The sequence below is a fragment of the Tenebrio molitor genome, chromosome 8, assembly GCF_963966145.1.
Source record: "Tenebrio molitor chromosome 8, icTenMoli1.1, whole genome shotgun sequence".
Taxonomy (NCBI): domain Eukaryota; kingdom Metazoa; phylum Arthropoda; class Insecta; order Coleoptera; family Tenebrionidae; genus Tenebrio; species Tenebrio molitor.
Window position 1 is genome coordinate 15,718,133 of NC_091053.1, and position 13,969 is coordinate 15,732,101.

General features: G+C 34.6%; 1 protein-coding gene and 1 long non-coding RNA gene across 3 annotated transcripts in view; one reads left to right on the plus strand and one right to left on the minus strand.

The window, feature by feature from the left end:
• The window catches only part of Efa6 (Exchange factor for Arf 6), a 77,183-nt gene extending 68,154 nt beyond the window's left edge, over positions 1-9,029 (minus strand). Inside the window, exon 1 of one of the 2 annotated variants that reach the window (XM_069056088.1) lies at positions 8,540-9,029. In XM_069056088.1, coding sequence (XP_068912189.1) covers positions 8,540-8,674 — 135 coding nt within the window. In that variant the 5' untranslated portion in view covers positions 8,675-9,029. The remainder of the gene's footprint in view (positions 1-8,539) is intronic. The other variant, XM_069056089.1, reaches the window with a different exon arrangement.
• A 4-nt stretch (positions 9,030-9,033) lies between these two features.
• LOC138136796 (uncharacterized) lies at positions 9,034-9,614 on the plus strand. The gene is made up of 2 exons (XR_011161427.1): positions 9,034-9,268; positions 9,333-9,614. It is a non-coding gene; the product is annotated as an uncharacterized lncRNA (long non-coding RNA).
• Positions 9,615-13,969: the final 4,355 nt, after the last annotated feature.

Consider the following 13,969-nt stretch of genomic DNA (forward strand, 5'->3'; position numbering starts at 1 on the left):
ATGTTGTGAAATTTTTATCTCGGGTTATAATTAAATTAGTCGGAGTTAATTATGTTGGAGATGAAGTGAGGGTGGCACAATTGAATAAAAGTCAAATTACTTCTGCTAAAAAAATTAGAGGTGAAAGGGAGGAGATCTTGAGAGAAAATATTATGCGAAACGGTATTGGCACCAAAACACCTCCCCGGACGGTACCTTGTGTTTCCTGTTAAGAGTTTTACTTCAGAGTTGCTACTAAGTTTCGCGAAACAAAATGAAGCTTCTACTGTTGCTAAAACAATTTTATCCAACACCTGTTTATTATGAAGTCATAATAATGCCGATTTTGAATATACATATATATTATGAGGTCTATAAAACACTAGTGGACTTATGAACCCATAATTAAACTGTTTTTATAATTCAGTGGACTTATGAACACATAATTAAACTGTTTTTATAATTAATGAGTTTAGAGAGAATTGAACAGTTTATTGAACATCAAAAAGAATAAGAACTGTTACAGAAGGAGGTGTTGGATAAAACTATGTGTTGCACTCGTGCCTTAACAGTAAATAAGTCACGAAAGAAACATTAGCCAACTCGAGCAAGCTCTCGTGGCTAAACATTTCTTATTTGCCTTATAAGACACTTGTATAATAAATAGCTATAAAATCACAAATACGTCATTCTATTTCTACTTTTAATGTTCTTTTGATAATTTAAACTTTAGTTTCAATTCAAAATTGGTAGATATTTTTCTTGGAACACAAGGTTGTATACAGAATAGCAAGACACACAAAACACATCCTTTGTGAGCTCCCTGTATTCGTTTCTTATTCTTGTTTAATTCTGAATCGTTAAAATTTTAAACAGAAATTTATTGATGATCTTCGCTAAGTAAGAAATACAAGGTGATTCACGAATAGTGTCTGATTTAGCGCCTTTATTCCTGCAACATAAATTACTCTTTCATAGAATACTTCGCTGTTTTTCAATTTGAATAAAATTTTGTCATAGTAATCCAATTTCAGAAAAATTAAACAATAGTGTCAATCAAATATGTCAAAATAATTATATTTTTGTGAATAACTCACACACTATTCGTGAATCACCCTGTAGGTATGTACTTGAAATCACACACAGTTCAAAAACTAAAAATAAACAAAATTTTAGACACAATCATTCTCCTTTTACAAGCAGAAATTGGAAGACGTTTTTTTTTCCTCCGTTTAATCAGAAATCAATCAAAATTCTAATTTAGTAAAAAAACAAATTACTTTTCGACAGTTTTACGTTTTTTTTAACAAGTTTTGATCCTTGATATTCCGTATTTCTATTTGTAACGGATGTTAAGCTTTCTTGATGGAAAAACAAATCTACAGAACAGTAAAGGAACAAGACAACTCCTTGTAACATTCCCCTTATTTGCGTGTTAAAATCAAAACGTTAACAGAAATAAGTACATTAATTTTAACTGGAAATAGAACTCGTCAAAAGGAACAACTTTTCTATCTACCATTTTGCCGAAAAACGATGTTTAATTCCAAAAAAAAATTGGAGAGATTTTTCACTAAAATAACCCTACGCCACTAAATACTGCAATGGCTAATTAAGATCAGCGCTAATATGAAAAAAACATCCATTTTCATCCAGAAAACGTGTTTTAACGCCGAAATCGAAATTCAAATAAATCTACCCGTATAGCAAAAAATCCACTTCGTAAGAATCTGATTGTTTCACGTTTTTAGGTAGCTTAGTTTTGGAGATATGAACGGTTTTAGGAAAATCTTTCCTATTTTTTTAAGCCACTACGCAACGTTTTTCGCCAAAATGGCAGAGAGAAAAGTTGTTCCTTTTGATGAGTTCTATTACCAGTTAAAATTAATGTACTTATTTCAGAAACACCCTGTATAACTTTCTTCTTATGTCAGAGCCAGGAACCAGGTATTAAGCTTGTAATGATTTCTACGTCTCTACTATAACGAGTGTTCAAAAAAAAAAATGGTCAAGCAGGTGGTGGTTTTCTCTCTTTTATTTTTATTGATATGCTTTGACACTTCCTTCAAATCACTTCGATTATAATCATTTACGTGTAGCATTAAAAAAAGGAAAACATTTCTCGTTGCTTATTTCCAAAATGAGCTGATTTTTGCAAAAAAAAGTTCACAAAAGTGATTTGACAACTGATGAAGCTACGCCACACGTTAAGCGAAATCAGGTCATTTGACCAAAAACATTTTTCGACGCCCTTTAGTTAAAATAATAATGGAAACAAAATCCCTCCACGAGGAATACCTTCGGCTCATTTTAAACTCTTCTTATTTTCTTTGCGATTCTGTAATTTTGTTTATCAGTATTTTCCCCAAAACTTTAACACTTTTTAAAATATTTTCATCTAGTGCATCTCTGTGAAAATTTTGACTATACCAGACTACCAGGTTTTGACTCAACGAGGAGGCAAATATGGCTCTCCAAAAGAGTTCAAGAAGCAAAATCATTTAAAATGTATCTCTCTTCTCCCATTCCTTTGATCATATATGTACAGGTCTTGAATTCTCTCATGGGCTGTGACCTTGGCAATTTCTGCGCGAATGTGGAGCAATAAACCAGTGAAAAATCTGTAAATGAAAACTGAAAACGTCGACTACTTTATATGCAAATAGACGAGAGAGAGACGAAACCAACGTAACGAAAGACGATGTTTTTCGGTCGGTTTGCGGCGCCGACTTGAGACCGATATTCGTCGTTTGCGCAGATATGACTCATAGCCCATGAGAAAATCCAAGACCTCTACTTATAAAGACACAACTTTCGCCAAGTCAATTTCAGAACTATCTTTCTTACTTTACTGAGAATTGGGTCAATTTTCAAAAAGGTACATATTTTGGTAGTGGTATTTTAATAAATCTAGACATTGGGATTTAACAAGACAAACAGAAAATACATAACCAAACTAAAAACTGAAAGAAAAAGCTCGACATGAAAAAATCAAAAGTGAAAGTGAAAAAACAAAACTGAAAGCCACAACCACAATAACATTGTTTTTATTTGGAATTTTCTTCTTCCACTTCCAGTTTGGACCGTGATACGTGACACTCCATGAATTCGAGTTAACTTCGCTTTTGTCGGAGGATCATTTTACAACGTTTATTTATGTTCACATGATTTTATACCAGAGATTATTATTTCACAACAGAAAAGACATGCAGAACATCAGCCGAAACAACACACCGTGAAAAACTCCCTTCGTTATTTTTTAAAACTTTTACGTCAATTCTTTATGGCTTCACTAGTTGCTCAATTAACATTTAGACCCTTTCTTTTAGGAGTGGGGAATTATTTTTTCTCCTCGCACATGACAGAACAGGAAGGAAGAAAAATCAAAATGACTCTTTTTTATTTTCCTTTATTTCTATTTTACTATTTTATGTAATAAAATTGCGACCATAATACACTACCGCTCTTTCTGTTCTTATTCTCAATGTTATGGTTTTTTTTTAATTACATATTTATATTTATTACATTATTACTTATTTCTCTGTTTAAATATCACTTTTAAATGCTGTAAAAAAACATATACAGAACGGCAGCAGAGACAAGACACCTCCTTGTCCAACTCCTCGCATTCTCCCCCTTCAATTCAATTTTACAATCACACTTTCAGCTTAGTTCAACGAGTTACCTCAATGTTTTCATCCACTCATTCATCTCTCCCACTTTATTTAATCAAATATTAAAAAAAAAATTACAAAGCAGTACCGGCGACAAGACACCTCCTTGATTACTCCCCAAACACGTTGGCTTGAAAATTGCGAAAATTTTGTGCGCACCACCCACCCCGCATTCGTCACCATTTTAAAACAAACTCCCTCATACCCCAGTCGCTCTTCAACCCCCCGAAAACCTAATTAAAACCAAAGGAAAACTTACGAATTTACGAGTCCCATCAGTCTGAAACTTTCATCAAGTGCAACCCTCCACTCCACCCTTTTTTGTTCTAGTCGAGAACGTACAATTTCACCCCCTCACGTACAAAAAAAAAATTAAAAAATCGTCGCTGCAGACGCAATTTCTGCTAATAAAGAAAGCAATTAAAAACCCACACCAGAAATATCTGATTAGGTATCGGAGGCCGCAATTAGTGTTCATTAGGGTCAACTCGTCCGCCCCGAAAAACTGTTTTCCTCCTCTTTCCACCTGGTCCGTCTTAGGGCGAGCCTCGACGCGCGCAATTGCAGCCGACGAACACCAGATGGCGCCGACAGATGCAACAAACGTGAACCTTGAAAGGCGTTTTTCCCCTTTTTAATTGTTTTCGTTTATATGCGTTGTTAATTGATGTGACCGCTTCCTGCGATAGAGATTCGTGCGGTTTTCGAGATGGAGAAGCGCTCGTCTGTAGGTCACGTGGGTGATCGCGGCAATCATTTCGATTTTTCAATCTTGACGCGAACAACCTTGATTGACGTTATAAATATTACATTTACTTTGTTTGAATATAAATGAGGCGTAATACGCGTCGTATCCACCAATCGGAACGTGTTCCTCTCTAGTTAATCGCCGTTTTTATCGATAACAAAATTTATTGCTTGTGTAAGCGTTTTCGCGATGATTCAAAATTAAAAATAAATTGAATGTGAGGAACGGTAACGGACGGGAGCGGGAATTGGAAAAATTCTGACTAGGTGAAAATGGACGAGAGAGGAAGCGCTAAATTTGGAATTTTGGTAAAGTGTGGAATTTGGTCGGGGAAAAAGAAGGTTCGAGTTAAAATGTGGGGGAATGTGAGAGATGACGCGAAGTTTGGGATTAACTGATACGATGACAAATTGAAAATCTACGAAAGAATTATTTAGTTTTGAGATTAAAATTTTTGTGCAAAAAATAACAAAATTTTAAATAGAAGTAGAAATCTGCAGTTATGGATGGAAAAGCAAAGTGCAAACAAGGAGATAAAATGAAGAAACAACAAAAGAAAAAACTTGAAAAACAAGAAAAAAAATGAGTAATTCTGGAAAATAAAATCAAATTCGAAATTCCGAAAAATTAATATAAAGGATGTTTTTTTAAATTTGGCGTCGAAGTAGACGTTGGAGAGTCGATTGAGATCGCACCACTCGTGTAAAAGTGTACGATTTGAACAGCTGATCCGTCATCCGTAACGTAACGTATAGTGCGTTCACAATCGACAGTTCAACGCCTACTTCGACGCCAAATTAAAAAAAACACCCGTTACATACGTACATACATACATATGTATTTAAAAATATGTAATATCTTAGAATTAGAAAAATAAAATAAAAGTTCCGACAATCAATATCACAAAAAATAAACATTAAAACATTTTTTAAATAGGACGACGAGGTATATTTCGACATTTTGGAGAAAACATCAAGTAATATGTAACAACATAAAAAAATAATCTGAAGAAATAAAATCGAAAGAGCAAAGAAAAAAAAACTTAAAAATAAGAAAAAAACAACAAAAATGTTTGTAGAATTCTGGATAATTCAAGAAAGCAAGAAACATAATTTCATAATTTTGAAAATGTATGTAATATCAAAGGAAACAATAAAAATTAACAAAGAAAAAAAGAAAAGGTTTGACATGATGTCAACAAAATTTAACAAAACATATTTATTATGAAATAATCAAGAAATTGTGTTGCTGAAAATTACAGTTTTAGGAAAAACAAAAAAAGAAAAAGGAAAAGAACTCAGAAACAAAGAATCAGAAATGAAAAAAAATTGCACCATTTTAAACAATAAAACAGATTCAAGATAAAAAATGTCACCAAAAAATGTGTCTTGAAAATTGCTACAAAATGAAACTATGTATGTATGTATGTACATAGGTACATAACACATTACGTGGATTTTAAAATAAGCCTATGGGGCGTATTCTGTAACTGCTCCGCTAAATTTTAAAGGCAGTTAAATTAAGTTGTCATAGCAATGACCAATCAAGGATTGCAATTTTAAAAGACGCTAAAATTTTAACGCCCCTTTAAAAATTACAGAATACGCCCCATTGTCAGTAAAATTTACAAAAATATGTGTTTAAAAACAACTTATGTATTTAAAAATGTTGTCTTAGTTAAGGTTAAATAAGGAAAATATGATATGAAAAAAATTCCACATTAATCAAAAACCAAATTTCACCAATTAAAAAATTAACAAAAAAGTGAATTGGTTCGTAGAAAAAAAAAAAAAAAACAGAAAAGTTCAATGACCCAACAATAAGAAAAATACAACTTAAGATAAATTCAAAAGAATTTTTTTTATAAAAATGTTCACATATTAAAGGACCCAAAACAATTTTTTTTTAGAAATTTGGTCATTTCAATCTGCAATACCAATCTGAATTTAAATACAAAGTGTCTAAAAGAACGTAGGTATATCAAGAGTCCTATGGAATTGTGCGGATCTATAATTTTATTGTGTCGAACTATATCGACTCGTTGAAACCGTCAAATCAGAAGTCAACTGTCAAGTGTCAAATGATTAAATCTTAGCGACAGTTGTGAGTTTGACGTCTTAGTTGTTTTGCTTGTGGTTTTCTTCGATTTTTCCATATTCTAACTACATATTTATAAATCAACACGATGGTGCTACAGCTCATACAACACGAAACAATTTGCTCTATCTACAACAATTTCATGGGAACAGAATTATAATTTATAAGCAACAGATTAAATCCTGAATTTCTCCCACGCTCCCCAGATTTAACACCGTTAATCTGGCAGTTTAAAAAATGAAGTTTTTAAAAGGAGAATGCACTGGTGGGTACTGTACCTAACAGAAAATCCTTTTATATATTATTTAAAAAAAAAAAAAACCTGTCATTAATGGAGTTTCATAAGCTCTTTTTTTCTATTTTTTCATACGTATTAGAATTCCACAGGACTCTTGATATACGTTCTTTTTACTTTGTACAATAATTGAAATAACAATTAAATGCTCCAAAAAATATTATTAATAAAATGTAGTTAATAAATACATAAAACAAACGTATAAAAAAGGTATGTATCGAGTGTCTGCAGGATATAAAAACACCAACAACGCAAAAAGTGAGGTTAGCTTTAAACAGCTGATCAGTGATCTGTAATCCGTGGTGCGTTCACAAACGACTCTTCAACACCTACTTTGAGGTGAAATTTAAAAAAACACACGATGCAAGGGTTATTAAGTTACAAAAGATATAAATGTAATTGAAAAAATAGCCACATTTTTTATCTGTCTCGTTTCACGTAAACACAATATAAACCTATCAGTACATACAAGTGATTTATCTCTACAGTCTCTTCTTCAACAGGAAATGCTCACAACTTATTCATTCAATAACCCACCCCTCTAACATTTTTAGGGGAGAAACAGGTTTGACCAGAAACAACAATATTGATTTTGTCAGCTGTACGCAAAAAAATAAACAGTATTCTTCATTCACGAAATAAAAAACATCCGATTCCAGTAAGTTAGGATTCCCAAACGTCACGTCTGAGCTTACTCCAGACTTGACAGTGAAAAATTATCGATTCGCGATTCCGAAACGATCACACCGTCCTTTACTTCCGTCTTTGCTCAAACCACAAAAGTGACACTTACATGAGTAGTTAATTTTCCTCAAAAATGATATCATAAATTTTTTATCTGTGACGATTTTAATGGGAAATATAAAAATTCTTGTGATACTATTTCATCCTTTATCTGTTTGTTCTGTCAGAAATTTCCTTCGTTTCGCGTCGACGAAACGAAGAATTTATTATGTACTTATGGGGCAGAAGATTAAAAATCAAATTTGACAATCTACTAGTGAACTGACGTCGTTGTGTCGAAGATCTAGTGGTCTAGGAGTTGACAGTTTTGAGTTGTTTCCAGGGACAACTGGGAAACAACTGTCAAAATCAACCCTAACAAATGCTAGGGGCGCAGCACACCGCGATGCGAAGTTGAACTCCAGATTAGATCAGGAAAACTCCGGCTTTAGTACCGAGTAAATTGATTATTTTTAAACAAATAAACATGACCCACTAGATAAGTGGTAAATATTCGTAAAGAAAACAAGAGACGGTGTTTGTGCGGGGCGACCGAAATAACCGGAACGCGAACCGAATTATGTTCGAGCTTCACTCAACGTCCTCCCAACCATAACAAACACAAACGTCAAAAATGACATTTGTAAAACAAGCACACTTCGATATCTGAACGTGTAAAAAACGGTTCCACAGGGGGCGGCGGGGCGGCTTGCGACGTTGCACCGGTCAGGTGGAGTCCTCGGCGGCGGCAACGTGGCCGCGCCGCACCATCTGGTCCATCCGAGGAAATTTGACAATCCGTGACGTCACCACGTCAATCCCCGCACGAAGAATTTCCCGGTGCATCGCGGTGTGCCGCGCCACGAACGTCGACCGTTCGAAGAAGGCCATGACTGCATTCCGCTCGGCTTTTTTTCGGAAAACGAGTGCGGCGACGGTCGGAGGCGGCCGGAGCCGCCCCCGCCCCTCGACCGGTCGATGGGGTGTCGATGGCGATCCACCGACGGCCACAGCAACGCTTACCTCTCCGCTCTCGGCGGCCGGAGAGTCATCCAAGATGTTGTAGATGATGGGCGGCAGGCCCGGCTTCCCCAGCAACGAAAAACCGAAACCGGCGTTCTCACTGCGATTTAGCACCACCAACAGTTCCTCAGACATCTTCACCGAACATTGATTTTGCGATGGAACGACACTGCACTCTAACACAACGAACACTACCTACTTCCCACGACATAACCTACATGACTGAGTAATACTGCGCTGTCGCCGCCAGACGACGCCACTGCGCGGGGTCCCGGTTCGATTTCGACTGCGAAAAAAGGCGACCGGCGGTGGGCATGGGCGGCGCGGATGGGAAACAGAGCGTGCACCTCGGGGACGGGATTTGGGACGGTTTTGCTTTACTGGCTGGGTTACTGGAATGGCGCATGCGAAATGCCCCCGCGGACGGATAAACTCAACGAACGTTCACTGGAAATGTGCAACTCGCACGATATGCCCAAAAGAAAATTGTTTTTGACATTTCGATTGACACTAACCGGGATTTTGTACGAGTGGTGTCTGGTGTGGTAACACTGCACAATTTCAATTCACCCTTTTGACAAATTTAAATGCGACGAAATTAGGACGTCCTAAAAATTATAAAATTAAGCGAAATTCGAAACATTTCTCCTCTTCACCGAAGAGAAAATATTTCGCCACATTTGTCAGAACAGTGTCGACAGCGATTATATTGCACTGACACTTTTTAAGGTTAGATGTCACAAAACAAGTATTATGTTTGTTGTTAATTATTGTTCCTGTTGTAAATTTTTAGAATACAGATGAAATGAGTCCGCTCTTGTTCCCAAGAGGTTCAGGTTCTCCACACAGGAAAAGAATGTAAAGAATTCTTAGTAAACTAAGCTTTCTTGGAAAATATTTACTCTTGAGGTAAATTTGCAGGGGTTTTAAAGATTGGAAAAAATGTAACACCAGATCACAAATTAAGCTACAGCTTTCGTCAATTATAAATGCAGCACAATCAGTTGTAATACTTTCAGCATTTACTTGCCAAAATGTTAATTAAATCAATTAAAAAATAAATGTTTTAAATCAATTTTCGCTAAATATTCAAATTTATGCAGACGCGCCACCATCTTTTTGTTCTTTACTTTCGAGAGAGGTTGTTTCTAACAAAAAATGGTCCCTTGCAATAATGTACATACCTACCTACCTATAGAAAAATAACAGTTATGGCGTGTCTCTGTTACCAAGAAGGGATTATTTTTAACTCGTATTTGTAAGTTACGAAGCATATATTAAAATCGGTTTTGATGTCTTGGCAAACCAGGTTTTAACAGAGATTTTATACTGTTCAGCAGAAGTAAACTCAACTGAGACATAAAAGTGTTGATTCATTATTCATATGTTAATCACTAATTTGGCCAACCGTCAAAGGAAAAGACAGCAACTACTAAAAATTAACCGTTTTCCATGAAGCGTACCCGTTTGTCTTGAAAATTTTGGAAGTTCTTGAAAGATACCTATTTTTAGAATTTGTTATCAGATTATTATAGATAAAAGTAAATAAATATGGATTAAAGATGATGTTACAATTTCCTAACACATATTTTCATCGTTTACATGCCTAGAAAATTGAAATTACCTACTGCTCGTCCATTATTGTTAAAATGTCGTCAGGTTGGCACCAGTGATAAAGTTACTAGCGACGCTAACGTATTTTATTTTTTTGTTTGTGACAGCAATGAAAAACAAATGAAAATCTCTAACTTTGCCACAAATTGCCTGATTCTAAATGAATTTCTCCGTCCGTTTTTAATTTTTGCTATAATTCTTGTAAAGAAATCCACGCAATTGTATTCCGTATCTAATTATTGATAATGATAACTTTTTGGGTTGATACTGTAAAACACTTCTACAAACAAACAAATTACGTATTATTAAAAGTCTCATATTCTCTATTTCACATCTTGACACAAATCACATTTTTTGTTATAATCCAATCATGTTAGCCCACCTTGAGTTTGACAATTCAGATCTATAATGGATGAACTATAGTTCTTTCCACGTAAAAAATAAAACAACCTAGACATTCATTATTATTGGCAACATGGAGCAGTTAATTTTAAAACATTCAGAACATCTTTTTAGTTCATGAGAAGTCGCAGCGCCCTATGTGAATAATATTTTATCTCTTGACACTAATCAAAAATATCCAACAACAGTGCCAATTACGAGACAAAAAACACCAGTACTTTTAATTCATTCACTAATTGTTTCATTGCCAACAGACTCAGTTATTTTTTGATCACGGTGTAGCACTTCCTAAGTTCCTACTCTACATGGCTGGCAGTTGGCAGTTCTGATATTTGTCATTTCTATTTGTTTCATATTCAAAATATTTCTCATTTCATATTTACACGATTTCATTTGACCATAACCTGCTGTATACTAACCGGCCTGTTCATTTCATTAAAAAAGCATTGCGAAAATGTTTCCGAGAAAGAGCCAATTTTCGCCGATGAGGGCGCCACAGTACGGGCGCTTCTAAAGAATAAAAATGCTGAAAAATATGTTTAGACATGATTTTAGAATTAAGATTGAGTACAGTAAGTTCATATTTTCTTTCTAAAACAACACTGAATACAACTGTATTTTTGTAATTTTGATTTTAAATTCGAATGTCATTTGAACGAGAAAAACTCTCGGTGACAAAAACTTAAGATGAATAATATCCCCAAAAAGCGCCCGTACACTAGCGCTCTGCGGGGATCACTCAAATTACACTTTTGAACAGGCCGGTTAGCGGTTATAATACAGCAGGCATCAGCAGGTCGTGCATTTGACTTTTGACAGATTTGTCACCACACAATTTTGTAAATTGCGTCAATGAAACAACACAAATTTTATCACAACAACATAGCACTGTAGAATGTTTAATGTACTGATTTCTATCCGTTTTTTAGAGATACCAAACATTGTAAATAATAAAAATAACAGTTTCTGTCACATCTTGTCTTTTGACTTTCCATTTTTATTGCTTTAAAACTTTATTTCTTCCTCAGCATTATTCGCTTTTCACAAACAATATTATCACTAGAGAGCGGATTTTATGCAGTACAAAATGTCAAAATATGCAGTCGACTCTTTGAAAATATGCAGCAATATGCACTATTAATCCAAAATATGCAAATATATCGAATGACCTAAAACTAGGATTTTGAAGTTTTTTTAACGGAATATTGGGTTCGATAAGAGCATTACATAATGAAATATTGAATTCTTCTTGTTCATTTTTGTAGAGGTTTCCCCAAGTAGGTAACAATTCTCGTAAAAATGTTTGAGAAAGTTTGGTTTTCAAGGTTTCTAATTTTCGTTATGTGCTGCGTGATTTGAGATTGTCGTTCACATAGTATGATCTAAAAAAAATTAAACATTCAAAAAATAAAAATTCTAAGTCAAATTAATTTAGTAATATTTACAGTCGCGAGCAAAAAATTTTGGTCGTCAAGGTCATTCTTTGACGCAATCAAAAATGCTCCATTGTAAAACAGTCGTAAATATCATAACCTATCATCATTTTGTATGACATTAATTGTCATTTTTTTCTCAATTTTTTGACACTTTGTTGACGTGGGCATAATCAGGCAAGGAAATTTTTTAAATTTGTGACAATCTAACCAAATTTTGAAATGACATTGACGACCAAAATTTATTGCTCGCGACAGTATGTATTAAGTACATAACTTTTCATATGATATCTTGTAAAAGCTTAGATTAAAATATTCAAACACAATAGTAGTTTATTTGACGAGTTCTTGTGTAAATTGGATTTTTTTGGCACGAATAGGCCAGTTTAAAACGCGAGTGAAAAATAAAAATAAAATATATCTGCTCTCAACATAAAATTTAAAAACGCAAAACCCCTAGAATTCAACTGATTTTGTCAAATCGATTGTTTAACAATCTTTGTACGTTGAAACAATATTCTTTTCTAGACGTGCCTTTTAATTTTAATTACGTTGATCTTCATTGTCTCAAAACCCTTCTTGTGACAATCTTCATTTTCCACAGTTTTTATCTACTTCAACTTCCAGTTAGAAATGTTAGAATGTTAAAAATAAGCACAGAATAGCCATACTTTTTATCACCAGGCATGAGAATTGTTCATCGAGAGAGATGAATAACACGTTGTGTGATAATAGTAGTTTATTTGACGAATTTTTGTGTAAATTGGGCCTTTTTTGGCACGCGTGGACCATTTTAAAACGCGAGTGAAACGAGCGGTTTAAAGACCCACGAGTGCCAAAAAAGCCCAATTGACATACGAACGAGTTGAATACAACGTTTTTTTGTTCGACGAGCCCATTAAAGGCTCCAAATCGCTTAAAATCTTTAAAATTAGCTTGACGTTTCGTTTTGACAAGTGGTGACATTTATCAAAATCCGTTCACACAGGAGAAAAGCCTCAAATTCTGACAGTGTCGAACAAAAAAACAATTTTTAAAATTTTTACGAAAACCACTAAAAACAATAACATAACGTAACTTACCATTTTTCCACATGCAAAAAAAACACGTCCATAGGGAGCTCGTTTATATCTTTGTTCCACACCGCAACCAAATTGTTTTTCACTTTCGGCAGCTTAACGTTAGAAAAACCTGAAATCTTTCGAATGAAAGCTAAAATTTTGTGCAAGAACATTTTGCTGATGAATTGCGAGAAATGTTTCCAGAAATTAAAAATGGAAGTGGATGGTCAAAAAATGCCGAGGCATAAATTGTTTATTGCAGGGTTTGTGTCGTCATTTCCGTGTGGCGGCTAGATGTTGGGGTCCTAAACAGGTTTTTGTAATTTGCCTCCATTTTGATTCTCTAATAGACATATTAACGAACGCGACATCATCATCTGGGCCATTATTTCACGGAACATTTTACGAAAATCTTTAGGTTGGCAAAACTTGATTCGTCATGCGTGTCAGTGTAAATTACAAAATGTCCAAAGAATTATTTATCAGGATTTATCAAGCAACAAATTCGCGACCGTATTTTTGGGAATTTCACGTATTTCAGCGGGCGTACATGAAAGATTATCTTTCATATTCGTGTTTTGTGACAGAATTTGGATAAAACAAAAGGCGACTTTGAAGACTTGATCAAATTTTCACTTTTAAAATTAAGACATTACCAACCGCCAGGAAAATTCCTAAATCGAGGAAAGTAAACATTTTTGTTTAAAAACGGCTTAAAAAGGGCAAATTACAAAAAATAGTATAAAAAACTCGTTTCATAAGACCTTGAAGTATTCATTCTTTAAAATAACTCGTGGCTACGCCACTCGTTTTTTAATCTTGAATTCGTGCTTCAAGACTGGTCTTATGAAACTTGTCTTTTAATATACTATTTTAGTTTTTACCCATGACTCACATTTGCACCAAGGTGAAAAACGCCC